This window comes from Lactuca saligna, chromosome 8, assembly GCF_052625555.1.
Source record: "Lactuca saligna cultivar CGN05327 chromosome 8, ASM5262555v1, whole genome shotgun sequence".
Classification (NCBI taxonomy): domain Eukaryota; kingdom Viridiplantae; phylum Streptophyta; class Magnoliopsida; order Asterales; family Asteraceae; genus Lactuca; species Lactuca saligna.
Window position 1 is genome coordinate 206,759,001 of NC_136424.1, and position 27,727 is coordinate 206,786,727.

Sequence of the window (27,727 nt, forward strand, 5' to 3'; positions counted from 1 at the left end):
ACAGACGTTTTAGAGTTTCAGGGACATTTCAACATTTGGTTCTCATTATGTTTCATTTTTATTACAACACTTGCTAGTCGGTTACTGTGTATTTTAGCATTTTATCACTTATTTGTATCCTTCATAATTTGCGAGCATTTAGGGAGAGATTATTGGAGCATGAAAATGCTCTACAAATTATGAGTGATAGTTAAATTATTTTATTCTCTTTATTGCATTGTATGGTTTCTCCCGGTGTACTCCTCGTATGGTGTCCACCATGGTAGAGCTTCTTCTCTACTTTCCACAATCGCTTTCCCTTTCTTTTTACCTTTCCCTTTACCTTTTTTGACTACAACCCGCTCGCGTTTCTTGAACTGTATCATGCGTTGGTTGTGTCGTTGTTTATGGCGTGGAAGCAAATGTACTGAAAAAATTTTGTTAAAGGTTTGAGTTTTGTTGTATGTAGGGCGATGTACGGAATTGCATTGGGATGATGTGAGATTGAAAATAGTTTCCTGAAAATGATATTTGTGATGAGTTTTTAGAATTGACGAGGTTCATATCACCTTTGTATTGTGCGAACCCAATCAAAACGGATGTGTTTGTGTTTGAAGTAGAGATGTTCGAGTTTTGCTCCATAGTTTGGTTGAACAAAGTGTAATTGATTTTTATAAATAAAATGAGAGAAAGAGAATAATGATGTAGTTAAAAGAGTAGGTATTTATGTATATTTATATGTAAAGTAAATAGGAAAAAAAAATTGAATTACTTTTTTATCATTCCTAACGGTCGTTTCCTTCGACGGTGTTTCCATCTTATAACGATGTTATAGGTTAGACCATCCGTTATACCCACCACATAACACATATGTGGTGGGTGTCACATCAGCACCACATTCCATTACCACTAACATGAGATACTTACCACTAGCACACCACTCCACATCATTATTTCTATTTTTTTTAATTCAAAAATACAATAAAATTACTTTTTTTTTAATTCAAAAATACAATAAAATTACTTTTTTTAAATTCAAAAATTAAAATAAAATTACATTTTTTATAAGTAAAAAGCATTCATTTTCTTAAAACTATTTTTTCATTAATTATAAAAATAAAATAACAACTTTAAACTACATTACTTAGTTAATCTAGAAAACAAACATTACATTAATAAGAAAACGAACAAACATACATATAAAAATCCTAATCGTCGTTCATGCTATATTGGTACAAATGTTCCGCGACATCTTCTCGAAGATTGAAACACGTTTCACTGTTATGAATTTCAACAACTCGCTCCAAAAAAACATTCGTTCTGGGTACGAACTCCTCAATTGGAACGAGAACGTCGTTCGGATCATACGTGCAAATCGCTCGACCTTCATCTTCAATAATCATATTATGCATTATAATACATGCTAGGACCATTCGCTTAATTCTTTCTTTATCCCAGAGTCGTGTAGCATATTTCACTACATGCCATGTTTGTTTAAGGACTCCAAATGCCCTCTCGATATCCTTTCTCGCTGATTCCTGTTTTTTTTGTAAAAAATTTTGCTTTTTCACTTCGAGGAACTGAGTATGCCTTCATCAATGTAGAATAATCCGGGTATATCCCATCACCAAGGTAGTAACCATATTTGTACGCGTGCCCGTTTACCGTGAACGTCATATCAGGTGCTTTGCCGGTCCAAATATCGTTGAAAAGTGGAGACTGACCAAGAACATTAAGGCATGCCATATCCACAAATCTTGAGATGCAAGAGCTTCTAGGATGATAGTTGGTTCACCTATATCTCCTCGAGTGAACTGACCACGCCATGCAGTTGGACATTTTTCCCAAGCCACATGCGTACAATCTAGACTGCCAAGCATACCAGGAAATCCATGCCTCTCTTCATGAGCCGAATATAATCTCTCAATATCACGTTGAGTAGGTTTACGCAAATATTCTTCGTGAAAAACCTCATAAACACATGCAGAAAACCAATCTACACATTCAACCGCAGTCTTCTCGGATACTTTCAAGTATTCCTCAGATGCATCAAATGCTATACCGTATCCCAAATACCTAAGAGCAGCCGCACATTTTTGTATACTACTAAAACTCATTCTTCCTCTAGCGTCGGGTTTTTGTTTGAAAAAATCATAACGAGATTCTAAAGCATTACTAATACGTAAAAATATAGCCTTATTCAGACGAAAACGACGTTCGAACGAGTCGTCATTATAAAGACAATTATCGGCAAAGTAATCACGTACCAATAAGTCGTGTGCGGCTTGGCGATCACGATTAACGACCGCCCTTGTACGCGCTGCATTCGAACTTTCTTCGGCGTGAACGTGTTGCACAACATTGAAGAATGTTTCGACGAATTCTACGTCGTCATCCGAGTCAAAACTTATTAAAAATTCTGTATTTATTGAGGGATCCATGGGTGTAATAGAATCTGTATGTATGTGTATGTGTTTTGGTATTAGAAGTGTATTTATAATTGAGTTTGAAAAAAAAAAAAAAAAAAAAAAAAAAAAAAACGGCCAAAATAGCCGTTCAACGGCCAAAAACCAAACACCCAATCGAAACCATCGTTTGAATCAGTTGTCCCGAACACGACTCACAACGAGAACGGACCACCACGAACCACCGAGAAGGTGTGCACGTCCGTGGTTTGTGGACAAGTAAACCACGAAACGGTTCGTGGTGACTATACCAGTCGGTCTTATAGACGTTCTACGTAGATAAAAACAAACTTTAAGTTCCCCATCTAGAAGTCTAAAAATGTAACTTCGAAAATTAAATTTAATGTTTACGAAGGAACTAGAAAAGCATGAGAGAAATATGATTGCATCCCTTGACTACCTTTAAAGTCTTTACGTGTTTCTTCGGAAAACATTGATTTTGAGGCTACGGAAGTCTTGTCGGTGGGTCCAGACTCATCATTAAGTCTAATTTTGGAATAACACCCCTTGACTGGAATAACACCCATTGACTTGTAGTACGTACAAAAGAGTAAAAATCAATTTATGCAATCTTAGTTTTTAGCTGAAACCAACCAATACGCATAATATGTGGTTTCTTGTAAGATCAATTAAATATGTCCATTCTAGCGCATTTGAAACTATTGATATTTGATTTCAAATGTCAAATTTCTAATAAAAATTACTATAGTTTAGATTTTTTTTTTCGGTTAACTATCGAAAGATATATATTTTTTCAGATTTAACCATTAAAAGTTTGTTTTAATTTCGGTTTACTGAATTTTTTTTTTTTTTTTCAACAAAATCTATTTATGTTTCAGTATTGAATAGTAAACCCCAATCCGGACAATATATTTTTGGAAGAATTTCACATATGCATTTGTTAAATATCAAAATATTATATTTACCAAACAAAAATCAAATATCATATTTATCATTTATAAATATCAAAATATCATATTTGTTTGAATTCTATTTTTTTTTAATTTAATAAAATCTTTTTAAATCATTATATTTATCAATTTACTATTATACCCTCTTCATAAATTTATAATTCAACTTCAAACACTCTATCTAAAAGTAAATTGATTGAAGTGATTTTGGAACAAGAAAGGTGGTTCTTTTTTGTTTGAGATGTCTATATATAATATCAATGATTTTGCTAGGATTTTGGATGTGAGGGAGAAAATTATAAAGTAGGTTTATAATTGAATCTTGTAATGAACTAGGTAAGACTTTGACAAGTGATCCAATTTAAGGATTGATTTGGGAAAGATTCAACTCACTGAATATTTAGTTGATTAATTTTGAGTAGGATTTAATGGTGTTTCACAAATTATTTTGAGATGCTTTACAAACATATTAAACATTTTTGGTTTTGTTCTAAAAATCATATCAGTCAATTTTCTTTTATAAGTTTAATCAATGAACGAATGTTAGACAATTCATAAAGGTAATTATAATCCATTACCAAAACTAACTATTTAAATTTAATATATAATATTATAAAAATATTAATACTTTTTTGGATAAATATAATATTTTGAAGCTTATAAAAAGTAAATATGATATTTAGGTTTTTAGTTAGTTAAATATCAAGTTTTGATGTTTAAAAAACATATAACAATTCTTCCTATTATTATTATTATTATTATTATTATTATTATTATTATTATTTTGTTGTTGTTAAAAATGGTTTTTAGAGAAAAAAAAAAATCAAAGTTTCAATTGTTAAACCATAATTTTTTTTTTATTTAAATGGTTAAACCGAATAAATTCTAAATTGTAGTTTTTTTTTTTTAATAAAATCTAATATGTTATGTAGTTGTATATAGAAAAAATAAAACAAACTATCAGTTACATGAAAAATTATTTTAGTACATAAAAAAAAAGGTTTAGGTCATTTTTAGTCATTTAACTTTTGGTTTTGTGCTCATTTAGTCACTTAACTCTTTTTAAGTTTCAAAAAGTCATCAAACTTTTGGTTTTGTACTCATTTAGTCACTTAACTTTTGGTTTGGTTACATTTACTCACCTAACTTTTAAAATTGTGCTCATTTAGTCACTAAACTTTTAAATTTTTTCAAAAGTTTAGTGACTAAATAGGCACAATTTTAAAAGTTAGGTGAGTAAATGAGCACAAATCTAAAAGTTAATTGACTAAATATGACCAAACCAAAAGTTAAGTGACAAATTAACACAAAGTTAAAAGTTTAATGACCTTTTAAAACTTAAAAATAGTTAAGTAACCAAATGAGCACAAAACTAAAAGTTAAGTGATCAAAAATGACTAAAGTACAACGATTTTTAAAGAATTTTCTCATTTCATATATATATATATATATATATATATATATATATATATATATATATATATATATATATATATATATATATATATATATATATATATATATATATATATATATATATATATATATATATATCCCATATTCCGTAGTAATTTTTGGTTGATCTATAATGCATAATTTTTCATTTTATATTTTATACATAGTTAATGTTATAAAATAACAACTAACAAAATTCAGTTTGCTGTTTAGGTTATTTATCTTTTGATTGTATACAAAACACGATTCTTTTGGATCCTTATTATACTACTAGTAGAATGGATTCAAATAAATATATCGGTACTAAATCCTACATACGGTCTATTAAGCATTCAACATGACAAAATATATTCACTAAAAATAAAATAAAATATAAATATAATAATGATTTTGAAATTTATAAAAATAAATTTAAATATAAAAGTCCAATGTGGACGCCACATAGAGATTTTTTTGTTATGAATAAATGTAATAAATATGATAGTAAATTGTAATTAATATATTTTTTTATTTTTAATTTTAAAATTTTATTTAAAAATATTTATTATTTACACTTTGATATTTAATTTTTTTTAATCAACTTGTATAATACACATGTTTTACACCTAGTAATATAGTAAAATCTACAAAAATGTTTATTTGTCTATTAAATACAATTATAAATTCAATGACACAAAGAAGAAATTAAATATTAATGGTTGTCATTTTATAATATTAACCATTTTAAATATTATGTATATGCATTATAGTGCTTTAATTCTAGTTTACACATTACTTAAGGCATAAATAAAACTATACATATAAAAACTTATTAAAACCTAAATAAGGCTATAATAAAAATATATTTCTAATGATATATTATTTATTCAGAATTGTGAATTTAATTGTGATTATTAAAAGTATAAAATTGAATAAGTTGCCACCCGATGGAAATCGGAGATATGACCAGTTTGACAATAGTTTGCAATCAAGCAATTTGTAAATACACAAAATTTATACTTAAACTTCAATTTTTTTATAACCACAAAATAAGGACAATTAAAAGTCATGTTATTTATATCTTAACATCAACATCTAGATTGTTTGTTTCAACATTATTAAAAACGAAAGTCTAAATGAAATTTTCAACCTACACAACGGCTACACAAACTTCTATATCTTGATTAGGTCTCACCTATATTAACCAAAAAACTAAATCATAATCAAATTAACCGGTGCAAACGAACTATTATTAAAATATACGGTTCAGTTTCTAATTTTGATTAACCGAATAGATATAGTTAAGTTATGGTTTTTATAAAAATCTGAACCACTATAAACTGAAAAAAACCAATAGTATTAATAAATGTTTTTAATATAATATAATATTAAATATATGGTATGTAATTATAATAAAAACTGAAAATTTTAAAGGGTAATTATTTGAAGTTAAATAGAATAAGTAATCTTGTATCAATACCATTATATATACATAATCATTCATTTTTTTATAACGATAGATTTTGTATTTTTCAATTTTAAAGAAAATATATTTATTTTTATATCTTGGATTATTTTTGTTAACTGATATTAACCACTAATAATGATCATTAGCTGACTAAAAAGCCATTTTATGGTTTGATTTCGGTTTGTGCATCATAAATCTCCAAAAATAAATGCCATAAAATCAACTTTTAATTTAAAAGTTATATTATTGTTGTATAACCTATATAATCAAAATCCTACTAATATGATCATTGAATAACAAAAGTTCAAACTCAAATCTAATTACTGAAATAACCAAAAAAAGAGCTTGAATAATGCAAATGTTGTGGTGCCAAGTTTAGTTTAGTTCAAACTAGTAAATGATCCCACACTTTGTCCGTGTCTTTATGTGTTTTTATTGCGTATTAGGAAGAAGAATTGATTAAAGCAGTGAAGTTATAGGTTGAGGGGGTAAAATTAACCTTTCAAAAAATAAATGATGTGGAAAATACATTTTACAAAGTAGATGATTAAAAATCATATTGTATATTCCACGGGGATAAGGGATAAACACAAAAATCTAGAAAATGAAAGTATAAAACTAATATTTTACAAAATTGAAGGTGGAGGGGGTGAAAGTGAAAGTATAGAAAACAAAAGGGTAAAAATGATATTTTACAAAGTTGAAGGTAGAGTGGTGAAAGTGATATTTTAAAAAGTAAATGGATGAAAAATATTATTTTACAAGTGACAAATAAGCATATACTTGTATTAGCATTTAAAAAATAAAGGGATGAAAAGTATATTTTACAAAATAGAGGAGGGAAAATCATATATATATATATATATATATATATATATATATATATATATATATATATATATATATATATATATATATATATATATATATATATATATATATATATAGGATCAAATATGAATCTCAAGTATTATGTGAATGTGTGACTAAAATCTAACCATTAGATTAAAAGAATAAATGACTATGATATTAGAGAACATGGTATAAACATAAGATGTCATTACTATATAATTACAATTAATTCTATAGTTATTAAAAAATAAATATGACATTTATTGTGAGAGAGAGAGAGAGATATCAAACGCGTAACAAAAACAAACAATATGGACCTTCCGAGTTAAAAAAATAAGTTAGGGACCAAACGCATAAATTATCCTAAACCATAGGGATCATTCATGTAATTTACTCTTAATAAAATCTTATTATTACATTTAAAAAACCAAATCATTTGTTAGGAAATCCGTATTAAAGAATATGTAATATTATTTTTATAGAATAATCACAAAATCTTTGAAATATATTTCATATTTTAAGAAATTTTTAATTGCATGAAATTAATTTATTTCCTTAAGAATTAGATGGTTTCATTCACGATTATACAAAAATACTAACAATATTTTTATACAGTTATTACAAAACATGAAATTAAAGAATTAGAAGATTTTTTTTTTCATTAAAAATCAAACATTTTTTGGAACTGATTTCATTCATTAAGAATCATAGTTTATTCTATAAGAATACATTGATTGATAAATGTTTTTAAATTACTGTCATAAAACAAGTAAGATACAATGAAATAGATTTCATTCTTTTTGAATGGTCATCAATATTGTATAACATATATTTTAAAGTGTAGTAATATTCTTTTTTACATAGATTTATCAAAATTATAAATCAATTAGAAATTCTTGAAGAATAATGAATTTTATTCTTACACATAAAAAGATGTTACACAGTATAACGTATTCTTCAAAAATACATTATAAATAATCAATTATTGATATAAATTCTAAAAGAATGAGCATTCATGTTGACCCTATATTCACTTTGAGTTACACAGTATAACTTATTCTACAAGATTATATGCGTTTTTTTTTCATTTAATATCAGCACTTCCAACTCAAATGAAAAAGAAAAATTATAATTTTGTATTTTCTTCTAAAATGTGCCAAATGTGATTATAGTTTATAACACACCAAAAAGAATTCATATTTTAGAGATCATTTTACGACTACTTCTTTACCTCCTTATCGGCTTAAAAAAAACTTTGAATGGAAGAGAATTTTTTATTTTCGATCGGAATTTAAACTCATTACCAAAATCATAGTGTCAAATTTAAATAAGCTACCATAATTATAGAATAATAAGTTACAATTAATGTTTTAATTTTTAAGTTAATTATTATAATATTTTTATTAAATGATTGGTTCAAAAGTGGTTATACATTCACACAATATATAGAGTTTATATATGAACCTAACTCTCTCTCTCTCTCTCTCTCTCTCTCTATATATATATATATATATATATATATATATATATATATATATATATATATATATATACACACACAAAAAAAAAACACACACACACACACTAAGTGGACCATAGATAAACACGATAGTCTAGAGAACGAAAAGGTAAAATTGATAGTTTTTCAATGTTGAAGGTGAAAGGAATGAAAATGATATTTTAAAAAGTAATAAGATGAAAAATATGATTTTACAAAAAAATAAAAAGAGGTTGCAGGTGATGGATCATATAAAGTAGAGGGATTAAACTTGAAAGTAACCATCGCAAAGAGGATAGTTCAATGTGATAGCAAAATCAAAACTCTATCATTGTACAAGCTTTACGGTGAACTACAAGCTCAACAGTCTACGGTGATGAAAGATTGCATGGATCTAGGTGGACCAACCGCCTTGGTAGCCTACTCGCCGTAGTCTACCAACTGATCTCCTCAGTTTCATCGTACTTGAGAGTCATCATACCAATCCCCATATGATGACACATTACAATCATATAAACTAGAGATACAACCTGATGACGAAGAAGCTTTTGAACATGTGTTAGCCCTTGTTAGCTAACAGTTCAATAAACTCCCTCCACCCAACTGCCGAAAAAATAAATAGTTTACAAGACCTCCTTTTAACTACAACTACAATCCTCAAAACAACCCCTTTCAACATTATCCTTAGCCGAAATCTACCATATCAACCTCAGTCTCAAAACACACCATTGATGCTCACAACTCCACTGAAGCATCTAAAGAAGAAAAATCCTCAGATACCGTAGTTAGTACCACAAAGAAGAAAGAAGGAGTTCACATATTCCACAAGTGTCACAAGGAAAATCACTTCGCAAGAGACTGCAAAGCCAACGTTGTGAAAGACAAAGCATTATATCTTAGAATGGATAAAGAATCTAGAGACAAAGAAAAGGTTGAGAAAGCTTTTGTAGAAAAATTAAGGAAAGACCATCAAGTATGGTATTCGAGAGATGAAGACGAGGTCAATGACAACAAAAGGAAACGAGGAAAGTTGTGTTTGGTTGCAAAGAAAAAGGAAAACAACGAAGAGTTCAATAAAAACTACTACTTCATGGCAAAGGAAGGAGGCATCGACATCGTTGAACATGTAAAATTTATGATTCAGTCATACAATTATAACATGCATGATTATGAAACACATCTGAAATAACTTACTCAAACGTGTACTGATGTCCTTTCAGATTATAACAAAGCCTTAGATGAAAACAACATAGCGACCTAAGAGTATCGAACTCAAGGAACGACAATTAAACTAATTAATAAAATTATCTAAAAACAAAATAACAAATAATAAAAGAGGGGGTTTATCTAGTTTTACAAGACTAGAAACATACTAACAGTTAAACTAAATAACTAACTAACAACTAAGAAAGAAAAGACCAACTAAATTCAATATCTAAAGGGACTTCTGTTCAGGTTCGACTCAAATGATCCTATGGTTGATTTAATGGTAATAATGCAATGGATTAACCTTTTATTGGCTACTGATTCAGGTGATTAGATTCACATCGCTATGCTAATCCTTAGAAAATAAACTAAATCAAGCCATGGCCAGTTGTCTAAATTAATTAATTCTCTAGGTTATTTACTCGGGTTAAATAAGACTTGTAATGGTTAATCAAATTATCAATTCAATTAGCCTCTTGTTGTTGTTGGTTTATCAAACAAGCTCACACATTAACTTACACATTCTCTAAATAGTCCTAGTTTCACATTCACTAATCCTAGGCACATAATAAAGTATTCACATAAATCACATGAGGTAAACAATTAAGAGATGTTCATGCAGCCTAATTACCTTCCTATTTACAGAAAATAGTTATGGTTAATGCATAAGGATCTTAAACAAGCTTAATTCAACAAAATCACCAATTAAAAGTTAATCCCACCATTAATCATACCATAGTCTCAAAATTGTCTTACCCAAATAGAAGCTAGCAAGTTTAGCTCATAATTAAGGTAGTAGAAAACTCAAAAATGAAATTCAATAACATAAACATGGTTCAAGTACTAGATCTAGTTATGATAAATCAAAGTATGCCTTAGTTATCCTTCAAAACTTGAATTGGGTTGGATCTTCACTCTTCTAGATGCCTCTCTCTTCACTCTGAATCGCAGCTCCTCCTCCGAGGGTTCTCAGAAGTCTCGTCTATCGATCTGGAGGGTTTCTTTTATAGATTCGACTCGACTCGTCGAGTCCCTCATTAAATTCCTATGTACGGCAAATCAAGGACTCTTTTGCTTCGCGAATCTTCATGGGAACTCGTCAAGTAGATGTCCCTACTCGCCGAGTCCTTTGTGTTTTTTTTTATCCTTTCTTCTTTTGTTCACTCCAAAGCTTCCCGATAGATACTCCTGCTCCCTTTTGCTTCCGAGCACTTCTTTTGGACTGAAAATATAATTCAAACATAATTAAGTACATTTTATCCATAATATGCAATTAATTAGCTAATAAATGATAAAACTCTATACTAAATATAGGGCTAAACATACACATATCAAAATACCCCACATTTGACTTTTGCTTTCCCCCAATCAAAACTAAATTTTAAACATACTAGCATCACATAAGACAATCCCAATCGAACCCAGCCGTTATGCCAAGACCGCAACGCATGCATTTGTGTCTAAATTTTTCCTAAGGACCCCCCTCAATTCTAAATACTTACAATCCTTATAAACACTCACCCACTTCTTCCAAAAAATGCTCATTTTATGCATTCCTCCGAATCCATCCGCAGAAAACCTCCTAACCTGAAGGTATTCTTGGTTGAGCAACCCAAGCATACATAAACTAAGAATTACAATTCTTGATACCCTTATATAACTCTTTGGAATTCTTCACTCTTGATAATTTTTACTTTAATTTCCTCGAATTCACCATCTTTTGATTTTTTTTGGTATCTTCAACTTTTGAACTTTTGGGATTTTGATCTTCGATCTTCGTACTTTAATCTTGATAGCTCCAAAAATTCTAACAAATTTTTATTGTAATTCTTTTTTTTCACATGTAACTCACTTTTTTTTTTCACTCAAATCCTACATGCTTAAGCAGGGGCGCTCAACTTCAACCCTTATTGTTTAAAGATAATAATTTTCCTAGATACATTTCAAGTACACGATGCTAAACATGTTGCATCCCTCAAACTAAGCGAGGTTGTGTTTTTGTCTCATGATTTCACTAGAATAAACGGGGCCACAAATGCATTATAATGTATATAGACTTAACTAAACAATTGGGTCTTCATAAAATCATCAAACATAATACTAACATGAAATCCTAATTGTTTACCAAAATTTTCTAATTTAATCCTAACAATTTTAATGCAAAAATGCCAAATTTTTTCAAATTTTAACTAATGGAATAAACAACCCCTACCCCACACCTAAATTATGCAATGTCCCCATTGCATGTCATGCATGATAAAGAACAATAAAATAAAGAGGGAATTGGAACAAACTCCCATGGGATAGTAGTTGCGAGGTTGATACTCTTCAATGACAGCTTCATCTTCAATTGACTTTCGACATGGGAACAACTCATCCATGTCTTGGGTGTCAAGTTTCGTGTGGCAATAGCTCCAAAAATGCAGGAAAACTCTCAAAAATCTCTAGAAATGAACCTTCTTGATAACAACCAATTGTTGTGGGAATAAAATCGTCAAGACTGAATCTAAGAGGTGAAATTCATAGACACTCGTCGAGTAAGTAATCAGACTCACCGAGTTGAGTCGAGAAAGTGCAGAATTCATGTTTTTACTCTTGGACTCGTCGAGTCAGTATATGCACTCGGCGAGTCAGTCGCTGGGTGAAAATTTTCTGTTTTCTGCTCCAAGTCTTTTTGATAAATCCTAAACACTTCAGAGTTATATTAAATCTAATATTTTTCTTCAGTAATTAAACTCATTTGAACGCTCCTCATGACTGGACTCGATACTTGAACTTCACTCTCACTTCCGCCTAGACTCGAAACTCCTATTACTCTTGAGACTCTTTGTAGGCAACCCATTTTAACATTCTGAAAAGACACTAAACAAACCATGAGAAATTAAAATCCTAAATACTAGAAGTTCCAAAAAACAACTAAACAAAGAAAAACAAATTAAATCAATCTTCATCTCTTCCTCATCATTATCATCATGCATTTCCCCGCTCCCACTGGCTCCGCTTTGCCTTGCGTTCATCCTCTCCTCCCATGTTGGTATATAAGGATATTGGCTCCCCGTCCACATGTTGGATGTTGAAGTGGTTAAACATTTGGATAAAGGACCGATTGGAAAAATTCACACCCCATCCCAAATCATCTTGATATTGTCTTCCTTCAACATTAAACCATTTCGGGGGTATTTCATCTTTCACTGGAATAACCGGTGGATCGGGAGGTGCTTGCCCGCCTCTTTGCTTTACTGTGACATCCCCAAAATCTCGGCCAGAAAAGACCGGTTTCATTTATGCTTTTTAAATGCTTTCAGAGTAAATCCTTTTGATTTTAAAAGAGATGCGGAATTTGTTCCCAAAAACAAAATATGATAAAATAGATTTTTATCAAGACATTTCATAAAGAAATATGATTTCATTTCAGAATCAAAAATCGGGATGTCATGTTCCGATACAGACCATAAAGCATAAACGATAACATTACAAGTCATTCAACAAATATATACATATAAAGACTTGTAAATAAAACAACTTCATGATTCATCCATCTTATGCTCTTGCGCCACTTCCTGTAATACAAATAAACTGAGTGGGTCACGTATGGGGGCCTGGTGAGCATATAGGGTTTTCAACCAACAATAAATAATTATATTTAATTCAACATTCAACAATAACCCGATTATCCATTCCCGTTATCCTCACTTTACGTCCCTAAAATAACATCTATCTAAAGGGATCTAATCTAGGATTTTCATCGGGACGGTCATTACTGTAGAGGGGCTTCCTCAACAATAAGTGTCCTAAAGGCAACCATGTGGGGGATAGAGTACACCGGTGAACACATCGTTCACAACACCTACAGGTTATGAGCCTGGTAGCGTTCCACAGGACTGTCTAGAATAGTCCGTGGTCGTCATCCATACTCTGCTGAATGACTAGAATAACACCAACAACGAGGCCTCTCATCAATTTATTTCATTGCGCACCAACCTTTTACCCATGTTCTACCCAACATATTAGTAGATAAAAATTATACATGTTTTATACATAATTAAAAAAAAAATTGTATATCATGCTCTTTCAAGACTCCATCCAAATAACAAGTAATATGCAAACACATAACAAGAAATTTCAAGGAGAGTCATATAAGTCTATGTGTTAGAAGGTAATAATAATACTCTCACACAACCCGTATTCTTAAATACATTCAACAATTACTTGTATAATATCATGTATTTGAAAGGGACTATACACTCACTTGATCAAAAGATGATCGGGCAGCACTACGGCTTGCAGAAGTAGTGTTCCTCCATAGATTTGGAAGATCTTTACAAAAATCGGGCTCCTCGCGGGCAGACCTTCGGCTTCAGAATGTCACTTCTCGGGATCCTCAGGGCTTCAGAACTTGCTTCGGGGATCAGGAATGATATCGGGGCTTCGGGATATAATTGGCACGCAAATCGAGGCAAAAAATAGAGAGAAGAATGAGTTTGAACAAAAGAAATCGACAGCCCTCGCATTCTATTTATGGGGTGCTGAATCTGGGATTACGCTGGGCGTAAATCTTGGTACGCTGGGCGTACTAAGCCTTACGTTGGGCGTACTAAGCCTTACGCTGGGCGTATGAAACGGATAAGCTTTGGTATGCGTGCCACGATCTTCAAAAATTCATAACTTTCACATACGAGCTTCGTATTTGACGTTATTTATATCCACGCATAGGTGAGATTATGCTCTACAACTTTCATTTAGACTCGGGTAGCTAATTTTGAATTTATTTTTATTTTATTATTTTTACTAGGCCGGGACTGGGAAATTCCATTATAAATTCATAACTTCTTCATCCGACGTCCGTTTTCGTCTGTCTTTTTACCTTTGAACTACTGTTGACGAGATCTTCTGTTCTCGTTTAGATTGTTTTGGCTAAAAACCGCTCGATCTCAAATCAAGTATTCGGGCTGCATACTACTAAGTCGAAACTTCGAAAAATCATAACTTCCTCATACGAAGTCAGAATTGTGAGTTCTTTTTAATGCACGCTCTCGGTTCAACATTATTTACATCTTTCGTGTTGATCACTAAGGCTAAATATCACTCCTTCGTAAATTCACTATTTACGTCTCGCTGTGCCACACCGATTTTGTCGCGAAACTTCGACAGGTCATAACTACTTCGTTATAACTCGGATTTCAGTATTCTTTATATTTTCGGAAACCTCGTCTCAACCACTACATCTTCGTGCATCAATATCAGGTTTATATAACATTTCATTTTTACGCTTATTTTTATTCTTGATTAAATCAAATCACATAAGTAACCAGATAAGTATAAAACACATAATTTGCAAATAATATGTTCTTATTATTTCAAATGGGTTACAAAGGTTAACCTAGACTATTAGATTTCTAAAAAATGGCAAGCTTAGAAACACGGACGTTACACTTACTCTCCTACATGGCTGCTCGGGTCCAATCACAACATTATCATGTGGAATAGCAAAGTGCCCCCCCCCCCCCCTCCATAATCCTTAATAATTCTAGCCCTTTGAAAAAGAATAGGATTAAAGGGAGGGGTGGGAACCAATGTCATTAAGTTCCAAGCGCCACGAGTCATCAACCCATAAGAGTGGGCTAAGCGTGTCACAAACATGCCACCATTAATTTTTGAAGTTTTGCGGTCCTTGACCGCCCCTTCAACTAAGTATGAAGGCACGCACCATGGAATGTTGCAAAAGGTGTTGGGTGTAATGACGCTCCAAAGATAAAAAACATCAAGGTTAGAAACCTTGTCATCATCTTTTCTTTGGTTAATGGTGTTTGAAATAAGTCGGTGAATAAGGCGATGCGTAGGTGATCGTATGCTCCACTCTTGAGCCGATTTTGGAATATAAATTTTGTTGGTAATAGTGTTCCACCAACTTGTGCTTGTGACACCATCCGAGAATACTTTATGGAAATGCTCCAAAAAAGTACGACATGCATCCGTGTAGATTAATTGTAGGTCATAAATTCCCAACCTCCAAGCTAATTCCACCATGGAACAATGGCGAACCTCACCCCCAAGGAAAAAAGTAATATTCACGGGGTTATAGTATCCTTCCCCACCCCGCAAATGTATTGTGGAGAAAAATTCCAAGCACAAATCTTAATAGACCGGCTCCTGGATACAAAAGATGCGACTCCATTCATCACACGTGATGGACACCCCATTACGCGCAAACGTCTTGACTAAATAAGGAGCCAACTCCTCTTTGTAATGAATTCTCCCCAGCCATTCCCAATCAATTGCATTGGGGACACAAATCTCCTTTTTCCGGATTTTTGCAAGCTTCTTCTTCCACTTAGTCATCGTAGATTTGGACTCGATTTGTGGAAAATTCAACCAAGAAAAATCCCCCTGGCTTCCTCTTGAGCTTTGAGCCCGTGAAAACATGTTCCTGCAAAAATAAGTAACACAAACAACCAAAAACGAACATAACAATTAGAAAATAAAATTTGAACTTCATCAGACATGACTTGTCGAGTCCGTAGACTGTCTCGACGAGTCGTACGAACTGCACGAGTCTGTTGATGAGTCTATAAAATTTCATGCATAAAACTTAAAACTTAGTGCATGGGTTTGTCCAGGGATGTATTTAAAGCATAGTAGTATAAGAAAATTTATCCATAACATTCTAATTGGGTCAAAATCGAAACCCTAGAAATTCTAAAACTTCAAAAACAGGATTTCCACCTAATTAACACTTCCAACCTTCTAAAAATCAAAGCTTTGACAGAAATAGAGAAGAAATTTAGTATGGTTGATAAAGAGATAGAGAAAAAGAGAGGGAGAGAAAGCTAGGCGCACGTTGAGTGTCGGCTGGCTGAATGAGGAATGGTTACCAATTAGGGTAAAAAGACCTAATTTTACAGATATAATTTTTTTTAGTAAAAACAAACCGACTCGTTGAGTTAGGGTCCGACTCGACGATTCTGGTCGTGATTTTTAGATCCTGACTTTCAAGTTAACTTGTTGAGTAAGTCACCCAACTCGCCGAGTCACTCGTTAGTTTTGAAAAAAAATTGATATATATTTTTATAAATTTGATATAATTTTTTATTCCTTTAAAAATATATCCAACCCACCCTACACTCAGACCATGCTTGCCCCCAAGTAGTCATTTTGGACAATTAAGAAGAAGAAAATAGATAAATCCTAAAAAAATGAAAAAAAAAATAATAAAACCAAAGAAAAAGATAAAAGAAAGCAAACTCTAGCAATGGGTTGCCTCGCGTTAAGCGCTTCTTTTTGAGGATTCGTTAGCTGGACTCCTTCCCGCTCTACGTTTCTTCGTTCTCCTCCATTGGGAATTCATGCTTAATCTTTTGTTGTTTAAAATTTGTCTCGTAAGCATGTATCTTTCTTTTATATGCCCGACTCAATTATTCTTTCGTTTTCCTTGTAGCATCTTGTTCTATAGCATATCTGATCTGTTTCCCAACCTTGTTCTTCTTCACCCCGTTCTTTGGACCCATCTTTTGTACTCCTTCTTTGTCAATCTCGATTTCCCGAATCATCACTTGATATTAAGGAGTCCTCCTTACTTTTGTCACCTTCTAAAGAATTCAGTGGTTCAAATGTAAATACTTCATAATTAGTAGAAACTCGGGCTCGAGGTTTGGTTCTTTTGAGTGCAGTTGAGTCGATCTCTCGATTAGCCATGAATAACTCAATAGATGAGTTATTCACATCATCATTCCAAGCCCTTACATTCTCTTTTTCTCCCAAACTTACCCTCTTGTAAAGTTGAATTGCTTCTTCTTTTATCATCGTGTCAAGGTAAGCTAATTGTGCGTGTGGGAAGTTAAAATTTTCAACAATTTCAGACTCTTCTATTGGACTTTCCAAAGGATTAGGAGAAGTGTGCATTTCAAGTCCAGAAAGGGAACTTGTAAGTAGCAGGACAAAATCTTCATGATGTTTGAGGTTCTCGATTGGACTCGTCGAGTCAGTCGATGCTACTCGGCGAGTCGGTGAGGTTTCCACAATTTTTATCATTTCTTTTGAATCAGCTTCCTCTAGCAAGCTTTCTATCTCCTTTAAATCTTCTCCAGCATCGAAATTCCCTCCAGAAGGTAACATAAATTTGTTTGGATTTTCTTCTTGTAAAAGCGCAAGTTCTCTTTCTAACACTTCATCATCCAAATCTACTAAGGAAACTTCTCCGTTTTTCATCGCTTCATCCTTTTTCTCTTTTTCTGCTTTAAACACAACTGAATCGTTCCCTACCCTTAGTGTTAGTGTAGATTCTCACACATCGACTATTGCAAAAGCGGTATTCAAAAATGGTCTCCCAAGAATGATTGGAACCTTAGGGTCTTCTTCCATGTCAAGCACTACAAAGTCCACGAGAAATACAAATTTATCAACTTTGATAAGAAGATCTTCGCACACTCCTTTTGGATGTATTATTTTCTTATCGGCTAAATGGATCTTCATACTAAGCAGCATTGGCTCCGGTAAATTTAGCTTCTTGAAGAAAGATTATGGCATTAGATTAATACTTGCACCCGAATCGGTCAATGTATGAGTAGAAATTGTTGGATTAATGTCTACGTCCATAACTACAATCGGTAAGACTTGACCCGACCCGACATGGTCCATTTGGGTTGAATGGCATCATGCATTTGGATGGACTATAATGAGAGAAATAACACTTAAGGTTTGTTAATATATTATAAGTTATAATATATTAATAAGATTATTTAATTAGTATTGATCAAGAACTAATCTAGAATTAATTAAGTGATCAAAAGAAGACTAATTGAATATATGGGTTGATTGTGTAAATCATCCATACTTGTATAGTGCGCTAATGCTCCATGGATTATCAAGTTGGGCTAAAACCCATAAGATGCTCCATGGTGTATTTGAACCCATGGATCCAAGGAAAATGGAAAGTCATGACAATTAGGGTTTACACCAATTGTAACACTATATAAAGATCATACTCTTGGAAAAAATCGGCCACTAAGAAAAGAAGAGAAGGGCTAGCCGATTTTAGAAGTGTTCATGTTTCTCTCAAGTTATTCCAAGTGTATTTGGTGTTGTGTGAACCATTTGAGTTGTCACACTTGAGGCACTAGGCACTCAAGCATCATGAGGACATTCTACATCAAAGATGTATGTAATCTATCTTGTTACATTCATTGTTTTGCATGCTAGATTAGTATAATACCTTGGATGTTCATATTTGCATGTATAATACAGAAAACATAGATCCAAGGTATTTAGGGTTGCATGTACACTTAGAAGTGTTAGAATGCTCAAAACCCAACAGTGGTATCAGAGCCTAGACTTGTTTTCTTGTTATACTTGCAAAACTGCTCAAAAAATCGAAACTATTTGCTGTCTGATCATCAGACTCAGCGAGTCCATCAGGAGACTCGGCGAGTCCATGCCTAAAAGTGATAAAAAACAATCCAACTCGCCGAGTTGGTTCGTGCACTCGTCGAGTTGGACCCCCAAACAACATATATTCGACCTTTTTAGCTGGAATTGGACTAGGAACATTACCCTAAGATGTTTTCGAACTTATAAACTTGTTTTTGTTGTGGTAATGTTCATGCTAATCCAATTTCAAAGATAATTGTCAATAGATTCATGTTTTGTATTAGTTTAAGGTTTATACTAATTACATGGAAAAGTTTGATTTGAATTATCTTGTTCTTATGAGTTGCTTAGATTAATAGAAAAGTTGAGTGAAATAGTGGTTTTCAATCCATTTTAATCTAAGAGTTGATTCCAAAGTGTGTTTTGTAACTTGTCCTCATGTTAGATGAAAAGTCACATTTAAGAATCATAAAACTCATAAAAGTTGGCAAAGGTTACAAAAATGAAGAGTCTAGTTCTAATTAAATGTTTTTATGACTCCATAACTTGTCCTCAAGTTATGGAGGACCAAGAGTCTCTTCATTAAATAATAATTAAATAAAAAAATGTGTAACCTTAATTAGTTCCATAAGTTATAAAATAAAGAAAAGTTACATTCTTTAATAGTTTAAAGTCTTCCATAACTTGTCCTCAAGTTATGGAACTTGAAGAGTTTTTAATTAAAACTACTTTAACCACATAAGTTATGGAATTAATTAGTTTTGAATAGTTTCAAAACTTGCCCTCAAGTTTTGGAATTTGAAAAGTTTCACTTATGAATACTTCAATTCCAAGTTAAGCCCTTAGAATTTTAAAGAGTTAAAATTCAACCCTTATACTTTATAATATTATAAGTTAATAATATATATATATATATATATATATATATATATATATATATGTATATATATATATATATATATATATATATATATATATATATATATATATATGAGTAAAGTCAGTCTTACTGTTAGTAGCCCTCATTCACGAAGCCGGTCTATAAGGGGGGGGGGGTATATGGTTACTGCCTATAAAATGGTAGTTTAATGGGTGTCCACTCTCACCCACCGCTTCCTTGACTGGTAGAGGGTCGTTAGCCGAACGGGTAGGACAAAGACTATAAGTTCTCCCTTCATTAAAAGTATTAATGATAAATACTAAGTAACTGAACACTTATAATTCCGAATCTTAGTTACTTAGGAAAATGTGAATAAGGTGCTAACCCATAAAATTACACTTGGCACTTTGCTTAAGTCGGTTGGTGGAGCGTGTGTTGTTTACTGGCACACTAGCTTGATTTAACAAGGTAGGCAAAGGCTTTCTTAAAGTTTAATCATAGGCCGGTAGAGCGTGTGTGGTTTACCAGCACATCGGTTGGGTAATAAACATTTAAGAGTACCAAGTAAATTGCATGGTTATTTCACACCTTGTTTTGTGATCCTCGGCATCCCAGTCACAAAACCTGAAGGGCACACTCGAGATTGAAACATGACATTGAAAAGTTCAATGAATCTCAAAAGATCTAGGAGTTTCAAATCCAATTAAAACTTAATAAATTATTTCGTTTTTCCATGGTGGAAATTGGTGAATCGTCATTCACCTACCTTCAAATATTTTATAGCTTGGATTACGGCATCCCTCTTCCGAGTTATAAAATAGTTTGTACGGTCCTACCCTTAATATTTCATATTGGGTGCTATATTAAGGACTTTTAATCAACTAAACTTGAATATCTCTCAAAAGATGTCTAGTTCAGACATCTATGAGCTTCCCAAATCTCTTGGAACCTGACTTCTTGCACCTCCTCCAATTATTCTCCTTAACCCACAAGTTTAAGGTCACTCAAGCCCTATTGGCAAGCAAAGGTCTATGTGTGATCACATCTTGGAGATGTAGTCACATATTGACAAGCCGGGAGAGTTGGGTGTCAAAGTCTTGAGAAAGTTGGTGGTTCAATCACTTTCTAAGTCACATAGTGAGTTCCTTTGGGGCTCCTATGAAACGGACTGTGATAAGACCCTTAATGATCTTATCTATTTGCTTTGTACTGCTGAATCAACAATGATTTGGAAGGCTAGTAAAGCAAATGTGATTAGAAGATCAACTTCCCAAAACTCTATGGAAAGGGACAATAGTGACACGGGAAATCCAGAAAAGCATTCTCTTCCCAATGGAAAGGGATCGGCCATAGTCAATTTGGTTGACCAAATGGTAAAGATAAATGCTAAGTTTGTGTAGTCCCATGTACCATTATCAAAGAGCCCATATGTTAAATTGCCAAAGGATGGGGCATTGGTTATGAAGCTGCCAAACTTACCTAAGGATGGTAAAGTCAATAAGTTTGACTTTATTTCAGGTAAAGTCCATTGTCTAACTCTATTAAGTTCCTATTTGGAGATTCTTATTACATGATTTGACTGGGTCACATCTTGGTGTTTTAAGAATCAAAGAAAAGTAAATAAACTTAAAGAAAGAATATGCTGAATCTGATCGCGTAGATGGATTTCTATCGCATAGTTTGAAGATCGGATTCTTGAGCTACTTCTTAGGAGTTATGAGATATTGCTTAGGAATAGATAACAACCAATTTTCATATGGATTGTAAGGATTAGTTTTTCCACAAAGTTTTTAAAATAAAAGGAAAATTTCTGATTTTATTTATTTTAAAATATCCTTACATTGTTATTTGTGGAAATTTTTTGTTTCTTATAAGATTCCATTAATAGAAAGACTGGAAATATGAAATTGACTCTTTCATTTGTGGTAATGTCTAAATTTACCAAATAAGGAAAGATTCTCATCACCCAAGTTTCAATTGGACCGAAACTTGGAATCATGCAAGTTGTATAGTTTGATGAATGAGAACTTTTAAGCATTAATTGGAAAATTAAGACTAATTACTTGTTCACATGGATGTGTGAGTCAAGTAAAGGACTAAGGGATCGAGTACACATTCTTGTGCACTGATCAAGTCCACCACAAATAATCGATAAGACTATTCGTCATGATTTACTAAAGTTTAGTAAATATGGTTATACTTATAAGTCTAAGTATAATTCTGAATCATTGGAAAAGTCTCGATGTATGGTAGAACGAATGAGAAGAATCAAATTCGGCAGAAGGATAAAAGTTTCTCAAATATGAAAAGATGGGAGAGTACTTTATGATATATGATCATCGTAATGATTAAGAGACCTTATCACAATTCATCCTCTAAGTGCATTCTGATAGCTAAGAAGAGGAGTTATGAATTGTTGAAGTGGTTAAATCAAGAAGATGAGTCATACTTCGTTCCAAAACAATCCTTAGAGTTATACTCTAAGATTGTAACTTGAGTGACATATCTTAATGAAAGGTTTAAAAACACGTGTCAAATGTAAGAGTAAAAGTGTCATACTCTTGAACATTTGAAGTTGGTAAGTTGTGATGTTTTGGATAAAACAAAGACCAACTTAGGCCAATTGTGTGAAGTGTTTGTCTTGATAAAGAATCCGCACTATCCCTTGAATATTTGACAAGAGAATCTTATATGTCAAGAGGACAGTGGGAGTCTTAAAGGTCTTGAAAGTCTCAAGAACTAATCAAGAATAAAACCTGAGGTTCTTCACTAGCACACGACTTGAGGTTTATAACCTATCGTATTGACATATTCTGTGCCCATTCCAGTTAAAGTTGGCTTTGCATATGAGTTCTTAGAGTTCTCAATTGGTTGCATGACAACTTGGAAGCAATGGTAGGCCCTTGAGCTGCCAGGTGGCAAGAAATTAAGATTGAGTTCAGTCCATATGAGTTTGGATTTGTCATTATCCTGTCTTGTGACTATGGTTTTGATAATTCACATGGATAAGAGCACATACACCATTAAATCTAAGTGTCATAATGTTTCTCTCCGATTCATGAAAATGATGGTGAGGAAACACTTCCACTAAGTAGATTTGTAAGTAGATAGTAATCTTTGCATTCTCAAAGTTGTTAGTAGGAACACTAACATGAACTTATGAGAAATAGCAAAGGTCTAAACAATTAAGACTATGATTATGGAATCCCTTTTCATAGTTCTGAAATTGTTTAGACACACCTGTGAGCTATCTAAGATAAGGTGTATGTTTTTTGATAAAGTCTTATCAAAGCAATCTAGTATCAGAAATCTGAACTTTGGTAAAAAAGTAAATAGTTGATTTCTGAGTACATGTCAAAGCTAGTGGGAGCATAAGTGTTATGCTAATAATCATCATGTTAGTGGGAGCATGATAATTATGATAAGTATTGCAAGTTAGCAATGTTAATTATAGAAACCAAAAGTTTCAATTCGTGAGGTTGCAGGGGTTGAAAAAGTTGTTTTGCTATAATTAAGTGAGAGGAAATTATACTTCATTTCAATTATGAAAAGCTTAGATTGAGTTTATAATCATTCTAAAGAGCTTATATTGAGATTTTAATCACCTTTAGTCAAGAATATATATATGAATTTCATGATGGATTGGTTCAACTTAAGAAAATTCTATATATTGCGTTCTCAAAATTCGATTATGATTATGACATCCCTTTTCATAGTAAAATTTTGAGAATATGGCAAACAAAAATTATTATGGCAAAAGACTGGTCTAGAACCATGTCTTTATGTGAAACATCCTGAATCGTGTCCCATTTACTTTGGGTACAAGATCGATTACATGTGCTATAATAGTTATTATTTATGAAATTTTTCCAAATGCCTTGGGGCATTAAGGAGGAAAATTTATAGAATTGGATATGACTAAAGTGATTAAGCAATTGTCGAGGATAATCTTAGGTTTACCAAAGATTGGTTGCTCAAGGACAGTTGGAAGTATAGTGTGAATTTTGGAAGGGCCATATTGACATAGTCTGAAAAGAGGCAACTTTTGTTCAGAAGTAGTAGTCAAAATGGGAATATAGAGTTGTGTCTATAGATGGAAGCAATCTGTGTAAGATTAGAAAAAAAACTTAGTGCAAGAAGCATGTTCAAAGCAATGCATACTTTGAACATAAGGCTTTGTGTCCATGGAGTAGCTCTTCATTGGAATACTCTATAATGTTTGTTGTCAAGTCTTTGTGACTTTGTGCATAATCATTACAAGAGAATCATTGCATATAAGTTTAAAATCTAACAGATTTCAATTTGGGAGTGTGAAATTAGAATCATTGAAAGTTTGGTCAATTGGTTATTTCACAAAGTAAGGATCATAGTTAAACATAGAGTGCATACTTGGTGTATGGCAAAGCTATTGTTTAGGAAAACATAGTGTACATGCTTGGAGCATGGGATACCTAGTGTTTTAATTCAAGTATAAAGTTGATAAAACTGAAACAATGAATAACGAGTAATCAGTATGGTGATAAATAGAAGTGGTCTATTTATATTCATAGGGTTTGATACCATATTTGATTCATTTATTCTTGTGTTTCACTTTGCATGTTTTGACTTCCATAATAACTAGGTTATTCTTCCGGAATGACTAAGTTATTTAAACCATCCACAGTCGGTCATATGTTGGAAGTAGATATGAATCAAGACTATCATGGGTTGGCTTGTAGAGGTCCAAGTTGGTGGAAAAAGTTGTGCTACAACGCTCATGAGTGATCATAAGTTCTGAGTATTGGATTCAACCCACGCTCATTTGAATCACTTCATGGATTTTATGATGAGTGATCATGAGATGATAATATCTTATATTCTTCAAACCTAGTGATATGAGTTGTTACTATGAGTTGTTTATATATTGATTTACGAAAACGCATTGGTAATTCGATGTTATAAAACGTGTCTTTGTGTATGATTCAACAAGTAGCAGAACAAGCCATATGAATCGAAGTTTATCCATTCCTTTTACCTTCGGGATAAAAGCGATATCTGTGGGCCCCTCGATGATTTAATGATGATACATGTGAGTGCTTTGCCAAGCCAGGACTGATTTGATTTGTTCAATCAGTCAGTCATCATGAATCGGAAATCGGGAAACAACAAATGGATAGAGATAATGATTTATCCATGTCTTAGTCCATATGATATCTAGAATGGAGGAATATATGATCACTTATCTAATGGGCAAGTCATTGACAAAGGTCAGAGATCATCAGCAAGGTTAGAGTTTGATGGAAGCTTTTGAGAGCTACGATTGCCAGTTGGTTCTTGAAGTCATACGCAATAATAGTTTTAGACTTATCCAAGTAGGAGACTGTTGGATTAATGTCTAAGTCCATAACTATAATTGGTAAGACTTGACCCGACCCGGCATGGTCCATTTGGGTTGCATGGCATCATGCATTTGGATAGACTATAATGAGAGAAATAACACTTAAGGTTTGTTAATATATTATAAGTTATAATATATTAATAAGATTATTTAATTAGTATTGATCAAGAATTATTTTAGAATTAAATAAGTGATCAAAAGAAGACTAATTAAATGTATGGGTTGATTGTGGAAATCATCCATACTTGTATAGTGGGCTAATGCTCCATGGATTATCAAGTTGGGCTAAAACCCATAAGATGCTCCATGGTGTATTTGAACCCATGGATCCAAGGAAAATGGAAAGTCATGAAAATTAGGGTTTACACTAATTGTAACACTATATAAAGATCATACTCTTGGAAAAAATCGGCCACTAAGTAAAGAAGAGAAGGGCTAGCCGATTTTAGAAGTGTTCAAGTTTCTCTCAAGTTATTCCAAGTGTATTTGGTATTGTGTGAACCATTTGAGGTGTCACACTTGGGGCACTAGGCACTCAAGCTTCATGAGGACATTCTACATCAAAGAGGTATGTATTCTATCTTGTTACATTCATTGTTTTGTATGCTAGATTAGTATAATACCTTGGATGTTCATATTTGCATGTATAATAGAGAAAACATAGATCCAATGTATTTAGGGTTTCATGTACACTTAGGAGTGTTAGAATGCTCAAATCCCAACAGAAATTATGTTCCCGAATTGAGAAGGTATGGAGATGCTTCCCGGATCACCCCTCTTTTCTAGCAACTCATTCAACAATACTTCAGCAACTTCTTCCATATTATGTCTAGTGGTAAAGAGGTTTTTAGGCAAAGTTGCATACTTAGGCGTTTGAAGTATCATTTCAACAAATGGAATTTTCACTTGGAGGGTCCTCACTTGCTCCATAAATCTTCTATAACGTTAAATCTACTCATCTGGTATGGCTCAAATTGGAAATGGAAAAAGGGGCCTGTAAGGTTTCAAAAGAGAACAATTTTTCTCATCAGACCTCGGACTCGTCGAGTCCATGATGCCGACTCGGCGAGTCGAGTCGGGTTTGCTCGAATTGCATTTATTTGTCTCTTCTGTTTGCTCCGTATTGGGTTTCTTCTGAATAGAGGTTAGAGGAGTGAAAATTTTGTCATAATTAGTGGTTATCACATTTAGATGAGCAATTTTTGGATTTTTTTTCAGTATTGTTGGGAAGTTCACCAAGTGTTCTTTGATTGATTTGTTGTGCAAGCTGACCTATCGGTTTTTCAATGTTATGAATGGAGGCTTGCTGATTCCTGAGCAAATTTTGTTGATATTTCATCATAGCTTGATGATCTTTAAGCATTACTCGTTGCTCCTTCAATTCAATGTCGGTATCATTGTGACTCTTCTCGAATGCAGCTACAAAACTTGTGAACATCTCCTCCAAATCAGCTGTCTTTTTCATAACCGGTTCCTCCTTTTTGATAGAAACCCCGTTCTATTTTGCTTGTATTTCTCCTCATTTGCCTTTTTGTACTCATCATACGGGAGCCATTACTTCTTGGGTTTTTGCCAATTATCATCAAATCTATCACCACTTGAATAGAATACTTGAGCTTTCTTGTTTCCATCTCATCCAAATCACAATCTTTAGTAAGATGAGGTCCGTTACAATTCTCACATCCAAACCGAATAGCATGGATTGTTTGATCCATCTTAGTTATCCTCATATTTAAACTATCTAGTTTAGCCATCATTGCCGCTATGCTATCGTTAACAGTGTTCACCACCCCGACTTTCTTCATTCCTTGGGTTATGATATTCTCTAGAGTGTTTAGAGAATTCCTCAATTAATTCCTTGATCACCGGGGGTGGCTTCTTTGTGAGCGGTCCTTGCGAGTCAAGAAGTTGCCTTGTAGTCACATTTACCCCATCATAAAAAATAGATACCTCTTGATGGCTATTAATATCATGATGTGGGTAATTCCTTAGTAAGCCCTTGTATCTCTCCCATGCCTCGTACAAGGATTATCCAGCTTGTTGTTCAAATTTGGCAATGTCCTTCTTTAATTTGGCTATATTTGAAGGGGGAGAAAATTGATCAATGAACTCTTCCTTCATTTTAGCCCATGTAGTGATAGATCCTGGAGGTAATGATTTGAGCCAATCCTTTGCAACACCCTTGAATGTAACTGGAAGCATACGAAGCAGCTGGGTCTCACAAGGCACATTTGGAACATTAAAATAATCAACTACATCGTTGACCTCATCCAAGTGTTTATAGGCATCTTTGT

At 32.8% G+C, this 27,727-nt stretch overlaps 1 protein-coding gene and 1 non-coding gene across 2 annotated transcripts; one reads left to right on the plus strand and one right to left on the minus strand.

Moving 5' to 3' along the window:
• Nucleotides 1-209: 209 nt before the first annotated feature.
• Nucleotides 210-2,420, minus strand: LOC145010454 (uncharacterized). The gene is made up of 4 exons (XM_078968993.1): nucleotides 1,704-2,420; nucleotides 1,348-1,517; nucleotides 838-935; nucleotides 210-406 (listed from the first exon to the last, which is right to left on the minus strand). Exons 1-4 carry the CDS (start codon nucleotides 2,418-2,420, stop codon nucleotides 210-212), a joined length of 1,182 nt encoding a protein of 393 aa, XP_078825119.1.
• A 24,979-nt stretch (nucleotides 2,421-27,399) lies between these two features.
• LOC145013420 (small nucleolar RNA R71) lies at nucleotides 27,400-27,506 on the plus strand. The gene has a single exon (XR_013664980.1). It is a non-coding gene; the product is annotated as a small nucleolar RNA R71 (small nucleolar RNA).
• The last annotated feature ends 221 nt before the right edge of the window (nucleotides 27,507-27,727 follow it).

Coding starts and splice junctions, on each gene's coding strand:
- LOC145010454 (XM_078968993.1), bottom strand. CDS start 2,420: ATGGATCCCTCAATAAATACAGAATTTTTAATAAGTTTTGACTCGGAT. Junction 936..1,347: donor GAAGGTCGAGCGATTTGCAC/GTATGATCCGAA, acceptor TAAAAAAAATAG/AAATAATGATGTGGAGTGGT. Junction 407..837: donor CACCACATATGTGTTATGTG/GTGGGTATAACG, acceptor AAATTTTTTCAG/TACATTTGCTTCCACGCCAT.